General features: G+C 43.1%; 2 protein-coding genes across 3 annotated transcripts in view; one reads left to right on the top strand and one right to left on the bottom strand.

Moving 5' to 3' along the window:
- Positions 1 to 2,278, top strand: part of LOC101748694 (dentin sialophosphoprotein-like) — a 33,307-nt gene extending 31,029 nt beyond the window's left edge. Inside the window, exon 16 of the mRNA XM_040696428.2 lies at positions 1,285 to 2,278. Within this exon, the coding sequence (XP_040552362.2) occupies positions 1,285 to 2,249 (965 nt within the window). The 3' untranslated portion in view covers positions 2,250 to 2,278. The remainder of the gene's footprint in view (positions 1 to 1,284) is intronic.
- Positions 2,279 to 5,929: 3,651 nt separating this feature from the next.
- On the bottom strand, positions 5,930 to 13,489 carry PDCD6 (programmed cell death 6). 2 transcript variants are annotated; one of them, XM_004935180.5, is made up of 6 exons: positions 13,384 to 13,489; positions 11,142 to 11,203; positions 9,607 to 9,651; positions 8,689 to 8,847; positions 8,066 to 8,175; positions 5,930 to 6,468 (listed from the first exon to the last, which is right to left on the bottom strand). In XM_004935180.5, the coding sequence occupies exons 1-6, from the start codon at positions 13,443 to 13,445 to the stop codon at positions 6,370 to 6,372; spliced, it is 537 nt and encodes a 178-aa protein (XP_004935237.1). In that variant the 5' UTR covers positions 13,446 to 13,489; the 3' UTR covers positions 5,930 to 6,369. The 2 variants fall into 2 exon arrangements, with proteins under 2 accessions (XP_004935237.1, XP_419075.2); XM_419075.8 differs by having other exon boundaries at positions 8,695 to 8,847.
- Positions 13,490 to 13,718: the final 229 nt, after the last annotated feature.

The following is a 13,718-nucleotide window of genomic DNA, read 5'->3' as shown; positions in this document are numbered from 1 at the left end:
TTAGTTTATTTTCATGGCCAGCCATGGTGCTTTTTTACTAGAGTGCCATGTGTCTTTGCCCTCTCAGTCAGTTCAGGCTGTCATTTTCTGAAGCCTTCCAGACTTCGACCCCGTCTGTCTGGGAACACTCTGTCTCACTACATAATGTTGCAAAAAATAGAGGTCACTGGAAATCCAAGCAGTAGCATCTGCCTAGCTCACTGTGAAGGCTGGCATGTAAAGGTATCTTCAAAGAGGTATTTCCCATTCTTATATTGAATACCTCTTCTGATACTGCTAGGGGATGCAATGAAAGAGATTTCTAGCTTGTTTCTTTTGGCTACTGGCCTTCTAATTATTTGATAATGAGTTGCCCCCCTCTATTTCCCACAAAGCTTGGGGTGCACACAGAAACTCAGTAAGGAAGGACATAAGGGTAAGTTGTGAAAGTAGAGCTTTGGCAAATTTTTGGTTGACTGTATTTGTAGAGGATAGACAGACTTTAATTTTTGTAAATCTTTGTTTTTCTCTTAACTGCGGAGCTGATATATTTAAGAAGAAAACAAACACTGGGATTAAATGATGTGATTTAAGCTAACCCGTTTTATTTCATATCCACAGTGGCTGAAGAGCACGTGTGCTGAAGTCAAAAGCATTGAGGCACACTGGCTCATTATTTATAATTATTCTTACATAAAATTCATGTTTCCCGATCTCTTTGATCTCTCTTAGTTACATCTTACCTGAGGGGCCTTCATATGATAATTCCACTGGTTGATTTTTATCATGCTTTGACAGTAAAGCAAAATATGGTTGAATTCAGATTATTTATTAGGTAATTAATTGGATTGAGTCAGTTATTTCCCTTCTGTTATTCTTTGTTCAGCTTTGTAGCACAAAAGCTGATGTTTTCTAACCCAGTAAATAGTCAGACAAAAAGGGGCTTTATGATAAATTAAACTTATTTTGCAAACAATTGCCCCAGCTGTATTTAATGAATTAGAAGAAAAAGAAAACAAAAAAGCCACCCAAACTATTCTGGTTACGTTCAGTGAATGCCATTTGGTTCAATGTGAAAATAATTCAGAAGGAAGTGCCACTGAAAATTCTGTGTACCCTATTTAGCATGAATGTTTTTGGGTGGAAAGATGGAAGGACTCAGTAAGGTACAAAGGTGGGAAATGTGGAAACAGGAAAAAAGCACTTGATGACACCTCAGAGTAGTTGCCTTTTCGGTTGGTATTTTAGTATTTCACTTAACCTCTGGTGCCCTTCCTTACGTTATGTATTTATTTCTTTATTTAGGAAATTTCAACTGGAATCAAGGTTTTTTCTCTCAGCATGAACAGTGTGCTGCAGATAATTCTTTTGCTCCTGCCAACTCAGACAGTTACCAAACTGATGATGGATCATCTTCCTATGGACTAAGACCTGCTGACTCTGCAATGATGTCAGCACTCAGGGACTCTCTTGCTCTCCAGACTGGAAGTTCTGCTGGTGGTATCAGTGAATGGCTGAGGCAGTTCAACCAGTCTGCTTCTAACAGCAATCCAGCCCTTGGGGCCTCTTCTTATGCGACAGGCTCAGTGAATGAGTACTCAGTAGAGTATATGTCCAAAGATGTGCAAGGAGATAAGCTCCCTGGTAACAGAATGCCATATGGCAGGGAAGGTACAAGTTGGAGGAATCAACAAACGTGTAGCAAAGCAAGGAGTATAAGTGATCAGAGATTACCCTATCCCAATTCTTCATATTCTTCATCTGGAAGATACTCAACAAACTACCCTTCACAAAGCTATTTCTCTTACAAGAGTGATGGGTCTGTGAATTCTTGTACGTTTTCTACAAATTCTGCTTTTTCAAGAAGAGGTGGCTCTAGGTGGAACCAGAACTCTAGGTGGAACCAGCGTCCAAGCTGGAACCAGGACTCTAACTGGAACCAGGGCTGTAGCTGGAACCAGGACTCTAACTGGAACCATGGCTCTAGCTGGAACAAGGAATCTAACTGGAACTGGGAATCTAGGTGTCAAGAATATAGGCATGAGAAGTCAGGCTACAAAAATGATTGGGGTTCACATCACTATTCCTTCCCTGGCGGTGGCTCACACAGAGATAATGAGCAGTTCAGAAGATCAGATAAGATGTTTGGTGAAGATACTGTTGGTTCTGCTCCCAGTGTTTTGAACAGACTAGAAGGAAAGGATATACCTGCGATGACTGGGGTGCTCAGACAGCTGGCTTCGTGTTATCCAGCACTTGTAAGATTGTGATTAGTGAAGTAAAGTTTCTTGAATTGAAAGTTTTGTTCTAGGTCATCTTGCTAGCTATCTGAGTTTGTTCTCTTAGCGTGGCAGCTGTAGGGAGGAGATACATTGGCATAGATTAAAAAATATATATATAGGAATATGAGCTGAACCAAACTTGGGTGGAATTGTTGAAAGTATGCAAAATGGATCAAGCGCATTGGGATAACAAAACAAATGTTACCAAAGAGCTGGTTTGTTATCTGATTTCTTTTTTTTCTTTTTTTTCCATGTGGAAAAATATTCCTTTATGTTAGAAAAGTTTCTGCTTTGGAAATAGATCGTAAAATGTTTCAAGGCCATTGGACATGTACTGTCGTACAGCTGCCTTTGGGTGTGAGTTTGGACAAATGTAAGCTATGCTTATGCACAAGAACCAGGAAGGTCAGTTAGCAGTAAAGCTTTCATTTAAACAATCTCTGATGTATTATGTGAAGTAACGTGAAAAAGAAGTAACTTTCGTTTTAATCTCCCCTTTCTAGAACTAAATATTCAGACATTAGCCAGTGTGCTAATAGAAACTAGAGGAAAGGATTAAGGAACGACATCAGCTGAACTGGAAGCAGATGAACAGACTCAAGAATCTCCGTATGTTGGATTTCAGGAGACTGCATTTAAGTGTGCATTCTTGGAAGGGGAAAGGGAGGTAGAGTGGTATCTTTTTAACATATTAAATGTAGCTGGAACTCAAACTTGCACATAATGGAGGTGAATACTATTTTTTTTAGGCTTTTTTAGTGTATTTGTTACATCTCAGTGTATTGCAGAAAAATCTTTTGTTATTCTTTTGGAACGTATGTTACTGTTATTCTGTCAGCAAAAAGCTGATCACCCTTTTAAAGTCCTTCCCCACTCAGAAGAAAGAAAAGTTTGCTTTTATGTTAATTTTGTGGGGAAGAACGCTCACTGAAAATACAGATCTGTTGTTTGAAAATCCAAACGTGCTGCTCTTCACACAAATTTCAGGTCAGTTCAGTTAACTTTAGGCTTTAGAGTTGGGATGTGTGTAGAAATACATACACTACATTTCTGTTTGATGAAAGGAGAGGAGAGAGTGACGTTATCTCATTTTATTTTTGCAGAACAAAGATGTACAATATCTGTACTTTTATATCCACAGAATGAAACTGTTGTGAATCGACTTAAAAATTGATTTGATAAATGGATCCATACTAAAATGGAAAATCCTTCATTCTTTGTGCTGACAAGAGCATACTGAGAAATAGTGGAACCCATACGGCAATTAGATAAAATAAGAGGGGAAACAAAATAATCAAAATGACACCCTAACAGAAATGAGCACCAGTTCATTGTGTTTACCAGTGGTCTGTACTTACATTTCTTCTCCGTGCACTTCTGAACTATAAGCTCACCGGTGCTTACCTTCAGATGTCTGCTGTGTATAATCATATATAGCTAACGTGGGGCTAAAGAAAAGAACTAGCATGGGACAGTTTACTGCCAGTACTCTGTTCTCCTTTTCACTGCTCTGTTATGGGCTGTCATCTTTCTTTTTAACCACAGCTGGAGTATTTTTGTCTCTGCACACTGAATACTTGTGCTGAACTCAGGTTATTCTTCATAAGCTACACTAATGTATTTTTGCATTCACCAAAAATAACTTTTTGGACCTCGTCATGTAAATTTGTAACACAAAAGCAACAAAGCAATTGATGAGAGGGCATATACACTTGATTCTCTAAAATTCTCTTGTTCGTGTTTGGCCTGTACAACACAGGACACCTGCTTTCCTTTTTCTTCACTGCCTCCTTTCCTCCAGGAAGTGTAGTGCAAGTTTCTGGAAACACAGGAAAACTGAATCAAAGTTGAGGTTTTTTTCAGCTGAGGTCTCCATTTTTGGAGGTTTTTTTTCCTACTTTTGACTCCTTTGGAGATTTTACTGCCAGTACTGTATATCCCAGTGGCATACAGTGGCTGAATGATCTCTTCCCCAAGAAGATGCTCTTTTCCGACATTCCCTTCTTTTTTTTTGTTCTGGGGAACGGTTCCTGTTCCTGCCTGTTGCACAGGATGAGTGGTGTCCTGTGGGGGAGGGAAGTTGTCACCCTTTCAGTTACTTCTCCAATAGTATTATATAAGAGAAGACCTTCTCCTGTTTCTGTTTTTCCATGTTGGCCAATTTCCTCAAGTCAGCTTCTGGCTGTTCGCTCCCAGGAAACCTCTGTGCCCTGTCCTGCCCCCATGTAGTAGAGCACTGGAACAGAACGGGTGCTGTGTGTATTCCTGTTTCTCTGGGCCCTGGGCCTTCTTTGGGAAACAAGCTTTACAAGGTAGGCATTGATAGGCTGGAGACCACACTGCAAATGTTTGCCATCCTTCATCAGCAGTACAGCTACACCACGCCCTTTGACAGCAAGGCAACATTTCTGAGGCTGTACCAGAGCCTTTTGAACCAATTTTACTTTTCCTTAAAACACCAATGATAAAAACCCAGGATCGGACATGCTTTGAGGGGTAACTTGTGTACTTCCCAGCCAGGTTCTTGGTACGCTTACTTGCTTTCCCCCCTTCAGAAGTAGCTCTCCCCCTGAGATGAGGCGTTCCAGTTGGTCACTGGTGATTTTTCCACACCAGTACAGCTCCTTTAGGAAGCACTGGCTCCAGTTGTTCTAAAGCAGTCAAATAATGATGATGCTGACTGAAAAAGAATGACTTCACTTCCTTCACAGGCCACAACCCAGGTAGTTCCTCTGGTGCCAGCTTTTTTGGTTTCAGCTTTGCAACCTTGGACCTATGAATCATCCTCGATGTATTGGGTTTCGTTTGGTCAGGGGAATTATCCAGGAGGACAAATCCTTTGCAGGAAGGGAACGGGAAGCTCTTTCTAGTGGAGCATCTCAATGGGGAAGCTCTGTTCCCCCCAGCATCTCACGGGAGCAGCCCTTTGTGCTCTTTGGAGGCTAAGGACACCTTTTAGGTGTTCACAGTCCTTTAGGAGAACATCTTATTTCCCCGTGTCTGTTCCGTGACCATTTGTCAGTGATATTTCATAGAAAGATGTTTAGAAAATGTTACCAGTGTCACTAAGGCTCTGGTACATCGTCACTGGACAACTGGTGGTCATTTCTCTGCCCCACAGTTGCTGGATACTGTAATTTAGTAAATATATCTTGAAGAATAACAGGTTTAAGGTTTTCTTTTAGAGTAATCCCAGGGAGCTTGTTAACTTCTGCTTCCTCCAAGTTGCTTCTTGAAAACTACTGCATAAAAGGAACCTTAAGTAAGTGCTTTTAATGTATTTTTGCTTGTTTTCTGTTTGTAAACGTTGAGAGTGAGAGTAAGGGTTTGAGAATGCTTGACTGTCAAGGCCAATTCAGAATGGGTGCTTCACCCAAAAAGAAGGATCATATGCATTAAGAGGGAAGTGTATATCCAGAGGATGTAAGAGTTTGTAGGGAATTAACTGAAGAAGATGCAGTGTTGGAAATTAATGTGAAGAAGTTACCTTTTGAAAATGGCCTAAGGATGCCCTGAAAGAGGGAGGCAGCTAGAAAGTAAAGGCAGAAAGCAGAGAAGAAAAGGCCATCCCTGTTAAGTGGGAGGGAGCCTGAACTGTAAAAACAAACTGCAACACAGGAACACAGCCACCACCCTCCAAAAAACTGTACAAACAGAGGCTGCACACGTTGGTCTAACACTTTTACTTAATTTTAAGTTCTGTATTAAAAATTAATACATTATACTCTTATAAAAGTAAGGCACATGCAAAACATGTTGTGCAACTTCGGAGTTTTGACTCTTAGAAACTAGCAAGCATTACTTTAATTCGGCATTTCTAAAGTGTCCTTTGTCCCCATGCAGGATATGTGGAAGAAAGTTAAGTTTGACACGGCACCAGTTACGTCTAGGCTCTGTGCTTTCTGTGCTACAGTAAGCATGATATGGCTGATCTTAAGAGTCGTAAAACACAAAAACAAACATTGATTCTGAAAGCGATGACTGACGTACGTACAAAATGTATGAATGTGAAATTATATCCATTACAATACATCAGTCTTATTCAGTACATGATGATTTGGCAACTCCAGTTTGTGTAATGCCAGTGTGGGATTCCTAGATGTCAGTGTCATACAATGCTGAAGACCATACAGAGGTACTGCTCGTAGGACACCTGAATCCAGCCATCCTGATCCGTATCATAACGTCGAAATACATCAGTCAGCCTCTAAAAATGTGGAGAAAGAGAAAACATCTTTGTACACAAGGAAAGATCAGACTGCCGCACTTCCATGTATGAATGCTGCTTCTTTGTGCCTTCTGTAGACGCAGCACAGTGTCAGGCACACAGAGGGAGCTCTCTGCTGTCTCTCATGCTTGAGCGGTGTAGCAGATCTGATTTTGTGAGCTATCTATCTCAGGACATACCTACGCCTATCTAAGCACTTGTTTATAAGCCAGAGTGCTTTTTATAACCGGCTCTTGAGGAGGTGGAAACAAAGCAGAATTCTTGATACCTTTGAGAGTCATCTGTGGACAGGATCTAAAGAGTACTGTTTCTCGTTTTCTAGCCCAGTCTGCACAGAGCATCACTAATATCTCAGTTGTCTCTCAACAATCCCCCAGAGGACAGGCAGTGCTGGTAGTGGACCACAACAGCTACCACTATGGTTTCACTGACAGCACATGAATGATGAGCAGCAGCAAAGCCCTCTTCACCAGAATTTAAGTTTATAGCAAATCAAAATTGGCTCATATTGCAAGTGAATATAAAAGCAATACACGCTTCAGCAGCAGCATTTTACTTAAGGCTACAAACATAAAGCTAAAGGAGAAGAACAAAGCACTTAGGCAGATAATGAGGATACCAATTACACAGAATCAGAGTTGTAGGGGTTGGAAGGGACCTCTGGAGATAGCATCTAAGTCCAACCCTGGGGACTCATTTCTCTTCTTATTGCATGCTGGAAAATAGCTAAGGTACCATGGAAACACTAGATGTGCTAAGAAAAAAAAGGAAACATTCTTCTCCCAGCACACTAAGATTCAGCTTGACCACTGCTGCAGTTTCCCAACTCTTCCTCAAAGCGTTGCCTACATTTCATAAAGGCTAGAGACACTTAGAGAAACCATTCAGTGACTTACTTAATTAATTCTAAATAGAAGAATATACTTGCTGAGGGACACTCTCTTTCTCCCCTGCTCCCCATAAACATTCCTATAACTGAAAGGGTGGGTTGGTTTTCTGTTGCTGTTTGGTTTTTGTTTCATTTTGTTTAAAATGTCTTTTACTACCATTAGCCCTTCTGGAACAGCAGAGATGAAAGATCAAATAATTCAGCTGTTAGGTCAAAAATCTTGTAAATCAGAGTCTTAGACTGAGATAGAAAATCCTCACAACTTCGATTGCAAGAACATTTTTTTGGAGTACACTCAAGAGGGCAACATGGGATGTAACACGGTCCAGCCTGAATGCATCCGAGACCCAAAGAAACTGTGTATATCATAGCCAATGAAAAGAGCACTAAATGTTTTCCTGAGGCTATTTTTCGTTTTTTCACCTCATTAAAACAACTTAAGAGGTCAAAAAGAGCTTCAGATTTACTTGTATGGGATGCAGATGAATAACAAGTGAAGGATGCAAATGAATAACAAGGGCAGATCTACAGCTGGAGATGTTTCTAGCATCTCTTGTACACTTTATTCAAGTGGATCGTTATTCATAAGCAAGTTCTAGTCCCAGTATTACAAAGTGAGAACCATAAAAGTTTGAGAAAAGACTACTTTTTTTTCAATTGACATTAAAAGTACATCTCCTTTCTTACCTGTAGAACAACACAGCACTGAATAAAGTCATCAAAAGCAACTTGGCCTCTTCCTTGTCTGTCAAACTTCCGAATAAGGGTATCGTAGAACTGATCAGACAGCCGGTAACCTTGGACAAGAGAAATCCTTTAGGTTGGTTCAAATACTACAGTCTTTGGGCAAAGTGCTAGGTTGCTCAGCAGGCATGGGCAACAGGAACAGAAAATAGAAGTTACGAGAGACTTGTTTTTTCCTGCTGTCTACTGAACAACACGGGTGTACGAACAGAAGGCATGCAATATAAACCATGCTCAATAACAACAGTTACACACAGTATGGTAAACATCATTATGGATTAAAGTGACTACTGGTTTACTAACAGAATGGAAAAAGCAGTTCACACACATGTACTAGCATGTGCACTTTCATTTCTTCTACAAAGGGAAATACTTCTAAAAAGCAAGCCAACAATTTGCAGGGTTGCAACTGTGGCAGGGTGTCTCTAAGAGGTCCCTCATCCAACTGCCTTTCACTTGTCTCATTTCTGTTTCTAGTCGTGTGTCCCAGCAGTACAGCCCTAACAATACGAAGGTCATTGGATGACATAATCCCATCATAAAAACTGTAATTACAAATGAATTACCAAAACCTGTTAGTGCTTGCTTTAGTTCATTTTTGTCAATCATTCCAGAATTGTCTCTGTCATACGTTCGAAAGACATTCTGCCAATCTGTGATGTACTTCCAGACTCCCGTGAATTCATTGAAGTTCACCCCGCCTTTGTTTTCTCTGTCGAACATGCCTGAAATAAAAACAAGAAAGCCGTATAAAACCTCAGCTCTGAAATCTTCAGATCTTCAGGAAGATCTGCTGGTGTTTTAAGAAAGAAGTGAGATTGCTTTTGGGAGTACTGAAAACAGGCGAGAAATTACTAAAATACAAGTGATATTTAAGGCGTCCACCAAAGGAGGAAAGGATAAAGCAAGAAATCAGAGTGAGTTACAGAATATTTATTTTTCCTGGGTTTTCATTTCCAGTTTCAAAGTATACAGGGTTGGATTGATAATCCAGTGACAAAACGAGAAAGTCAGGTTTGCTCTTTTCTAAGGACTCATGAGAAAGCCTACAACATCTATGGACTGCCAGAAGCGTTGGAACATTGGTCAGCTTTTAACCTACAGATACCATCCCCTTTATGGAGGTAGCACATTGCACAAGGATGGAATTCTGACTGCTGCTGAGCAAGTTTTAAACACTGGGCATTCATTTATTGTTCAAAAGGGTCAGTACTTCAGCTTATATCTTATAACTACTGAGGAAAAAAGAACAAGACTTAGAAAACCATGGCATCTTTGCAGTCACAGACCAGCTCACTAACACCACGACTACATTGGTTCATCAGATGTTTAAATTTGCTTTCAACTTTACAGTAGAAAAACACATTGTACATGGAAATATATATTTGTTTCTCTAAAACAATTACGCAATGACTGCTTTCTCAAACTGGAGCTGAAAATCCAACAGGGTGTTTGCCTTCTTCACAGCACACAGCCATACTCACCAAGAATTGACCTGACGGTCGCTGGGTTGAATGGAGTCCACGTACCTGCAACAGAAAGAAGTACTTTGTTCCTCGAGGCAACAATCAAAAAAGGCAACTGAACAACAAGCAAACAAAAAGCCATAGGGACCACAAATAGTGAATTCAGAGCTAAGTAAGCTAGCTCCTCATTTAACAAAGCTGCTTTGAAGTAACCGTGGTCTTGATGACTTCTGACCAATGCTTTACTGATATCGCATACAAACCCAACATTTTTCAGGCTGCACAAAAAAAAACCCACAACAGAAACTAAAATTCAGCCAAGAACCAAAGCCAAGAATAAGTTTTTTCTTCCCAGGTCGTCAGGAGTCTCTCACCCATTTCTCATAAATAAAACTAAAAGTCTGACTATTTCCTATTCTACAGATGGGTTACTCCATGCCATTGGGTGAAAAGAACAGGTTCTTAACATCACAGAGCCACACAGTGCCACTTCAAGTTGAGATTTGTATAAATCCCCTCTCCACGCTGAATGAAAAGTATTGTTTAAATCAGTGTTTTCAGGCCAAGAAATGCTACTGCTTGGGCAGGCCTGAGCACAGCCATCTGAAGAGGAGCTTTGGACTTCTGTGAACAGCTGCTACTGACTGTGGAAAGGCTACTCGCTTTGGACCAGTTTTCACTGGGTTGGAAGCACTCCGGAGTTCTAAGGAGCAGAGTTAGTTGAATTATTTCATGTTGAAAACAGACATGAAAAATAGACTAATACAGATGCCATACAGAGAAACCACAGCAACTCCACTGCTGAAGAACTGTACTGATTTCAGCTTGTTCTGATCGCCAGCAACAGACTACCTCCTCCTCCCCTGACACAACAAACACCTCAACATGTCAGCACAGGAGAGAAAAAAGAAACAAAAGGCAACGAGGCAGCATAGGATTTTACTGTGCAAATAACTGTATTGTGTGATTACCCACCCATCCCTGACACTCATACTACTATTTGCGTAAGTTTGACGTGTTAAAAAGCTGATTGTCAAGAACACGCTGAACTTCAATATATAGCGACAACAGTGAATACTTAATGTTTTTGGAAGAAACGCTTTACATTCTTTTGGCCCAAGTTGGACTGTGACACACAACCATCCACAGAGGATATATTGTGGAAAAAAACCAACACCACCACCCCGAATCACCAGAAGGAAGGAAAGTGTGACTACTGGAAAAAAGTCTTCCGTTCTTATTTGGCTTCCCTGAGTTATCTGACCATGCCTTAGTTAGGATTCAAGCTGGGTCTGAAGTACATCTTTCTACTTGGTTAGGAAAAAAAAAAAGCCTCATTTAAAAATAAAAATTACCACTTTCACTTCCTGCGCCGTACTGAATGAAAAGCTCTCATGTGCAGGAAAAAGGCTGCCTGTAAACGTCTGACACTGGTTCAAAAGGAAAGGTGTGGCACAGATGAGCAAGGAGCAAAAAGTCAAGAAGCCAGACTGGCATGAAATGTAGCATGAAGTTCACAGTGGGCCTCCTTCCCCCTTTACAGACTTACTTACCATTGGACAGTGCCTGCTGAAGCTCTGTGTCTGAGATTACTCCACTCCTGTCTTTATCAACCCTAGAGGAGGGGAGAAAAAGTGGCATGCCTCAAGGTGCTGAAATGAACAGCATTTAGCTACAACCCTCAGCATTTCTGTTCTTACCAAATAAAATGCCAATAGGGTTCATCTTTTCAAAATAAATAAATCACTGTTTGGTCAATCACTCACAGGCATTGCAAATGAAATGCTTCACTCAGACTGACGAGACACTCTGGATATGAGTTAAGTAAATTCTGCAATTTTCTCCATAAGAATGTGTGACACACGCAAACACACTGACAGCGGAGCAGTTTGGACATGACCCAATCCAAAGGGGTAATCTGAAGGAGACGGCTTCCCTCTGTTTTACACAAGGGCCTTCCCCCCACACCTGACAGTTTACCCCCTCTCAGTTCCAGCCATTCCAAAGTCCTGCCCCGCTGATCCCTGTGCAGAAGCGGAGGGTCCCTTTGGAGCAGCCGGGGCTGGCTCTGAGCTGACACAGGCAGCACAGGGCTCTGCTCACAGAGCCACCCCAGGCCTCACTACCAAACCTTGTCACATAAGCCTACGAGAGTTACAATCTGCTTGTCTTGCTCCCAGCCATCAGTCAGCGTAGAGCACGTTCGTTTGATATACAAAATGTCATGAATCTTCCTCACAGCCATCAGATACCTATTCTGGAATTCATCTACCCGTGATACAGCAATCAAGATCCGACCGTGAAGGTGACACAGCCCGGTCACTGAGCACTGCAAGGTGCTCCTGCCAAGCCTTCACAGGTTTAGCTCTTGCTGCAAGAATCTGCCACAGCATCTGGAGTGCACATTTCTGCTTTGTTAGTAGAAAAAACAGATACCTTCGAAATACTCAAATGTTAGTCTGTGTAACCAGAAGCTGAAGCTCATGCTTCAGCTCCTCATTCACCCTCTGTTCCCCTTAGATGCTCTTGAACATATTGAAAAAGATCCCAGAACTGCTGCATCTATCAGCGTGACAGAAAGCCACACGCCTTCCCTTTCAGCCAGTTATTTACCTGCTGAAGGACTTTCCCTTTCATTCCATGCCTGCCAGATTTCTCTAAAGCTCCTTGATGCTTATGTATGTTGAAAGCCTCTTTGGAAACTATTGGAACTACACCAACTCTCGCAGTTTTATCCATATCTACAACCAATCCCTTGTCAATATATTCCAACACCTATACAGTGGTATGCCAGATAGGAATACTTCTAGCAAGACCCATTCAACTGCCTTGCTAGCTACATTATTTAAAGTGCTTCTACTGGCCTGCCTGGTGGAGAAGGCAGAATGTCCACCTGCTTCCTTCAGGACCAGCTGAAACTAGGAAATGGCATCACACATACTTCCTTCAAGTTCCCAGATAAAGTGCTTTTACACGAGGGTGGTGGACAAATGTCACCTCTCTGAGTCACTCCTGTGTTATGCCCGGCAGTAACTGTTACTCACTGCTGATCCAAACGTGCATCCTTTGAATCACAGAATGCTTTGGTTTGAAAGGGCGCTCAAAGCCCACCCAGCCCCACCCCCTGCCATGGGCAGGGCTGCCCCCCACCAGCTCAGCTGCCCAGGGCCCCATCCAACCTGGCCTTGAGCGCATCCAGGGATGGGGCACCACAGCTTCTCTGGACAGCTGTGCCAGTGCCTCACCGCCCTCTGAGGAAAGAATTTCCTCCTAACATCCAATCTAAATCACCCCTCTTTTAGCTGAAAGCCACTCCCCCTTGCCCTATCACTATCTACCTGTGCAAAAAGTCGGCCTCCCTCCTGTTTATAAGCTCCTCTCAGGAAGCAGAAAGCCGCAGCGAGGCCTGCCCGTAGCCTTCTCTTCCCCAGGCTGAACACACCCAGAGCCCGCCTACTCCATACCCGGCCTCGCTCTTACCGGAGCCCAGGCGGGCCCTCTGACACATGCCCCACAAAACGGGCCCGAGGGACGAGCTTCCCCAGGCTCTTCACCCTCCATAGATGGCGGCACCTCCTGCATTCCCAGCTGGCAAACGCCTTCAGGTTACGTCCCTCGCTCTACCCCGCCTCCCCCAGCCCTCCTTACAGCTCTCCCTCGGATTCCCGCTGCGGGAACACAGCCGCAGACCTCGGCCGACGCCCGGCGCCCGTCAGAGGCATCCTGCCTCCTCCCAAGGCCCGCTCACTCCCCGTACCAGCTCGGCGGGCAGCACCGAGCCCTCCGCGGCCTCACCTCTGGAAGACGTTCCACAAGAAGGAGGGATCGGGAAGCCCCATCCCGTGAGGCGCCGCCATAACGGCCACTGCCGCCCTGACAGCGCGAGCCTTCTTCCGCTTCCGGGGGCGGGCCGAGCGGGGCGCGGAGTGACGCCACCAGGCCGCGCCCACGCGGGGAAGCACGAGGAAAGGCGCGTGACGCCCGTCGCCATGGCGACAAGAAGCCGGCGCGGCCTAAGGCGGTGCGGGCCCGGCCCGGACCCCGCGGCTTCCCCGGCCCCTCCTATGTTAAAATTAGCTTTTAAATCTAAAGTTCGTTCCCCCCTCAGCCGAAACACAGAACACGCAGCA

This window comes from Gallus gallus, chromosome 2 (genome assembly GCF_016699485.2).
Source record: "Gallus gallus isolate bGalGal1 chromosome 2, bGalGal1.mat.broiler.GRCg7b, whole genome shotgun sequence".
NCBI lineage: Eukaryota > Metazoa > Chordata > Aves > Galliformes > Phasianidae > Gallus > Gallus gallus.
Note: the sequence above shows the minus strand (reverse complement) of the source record. Positions and strands in the feature narration are given on the sequence as shown.

What these genes read in the sequence shown, in the direction of transcription:
- PDCD6 (XM_004935180.5), bottom strand. Translation starts at nt 13,445, where the DNA reads ATGGCGGCGCCTCACGGGATGGGGCTTCCCGATCCCTCCTTCTTGTGG. An exon ending in GACCGTCAGGTCAATTCTTG is followed by an intron (nt 8,848 to 9,606) that starts GTGAGTATGGCT and finishes TTTTTATTTCAG; the next exon opens with GCATGTTCGACAGAGAAAAC. An exon ending in AGTGCTGTGTTGTTCTACAG is followed by an intron (nt 6,469 to 8,065) that starts GTAAGAAAGGAG and finishes CCACATTTTTAG; the next exon opens with AGGCTGACTGATGTATTTCG.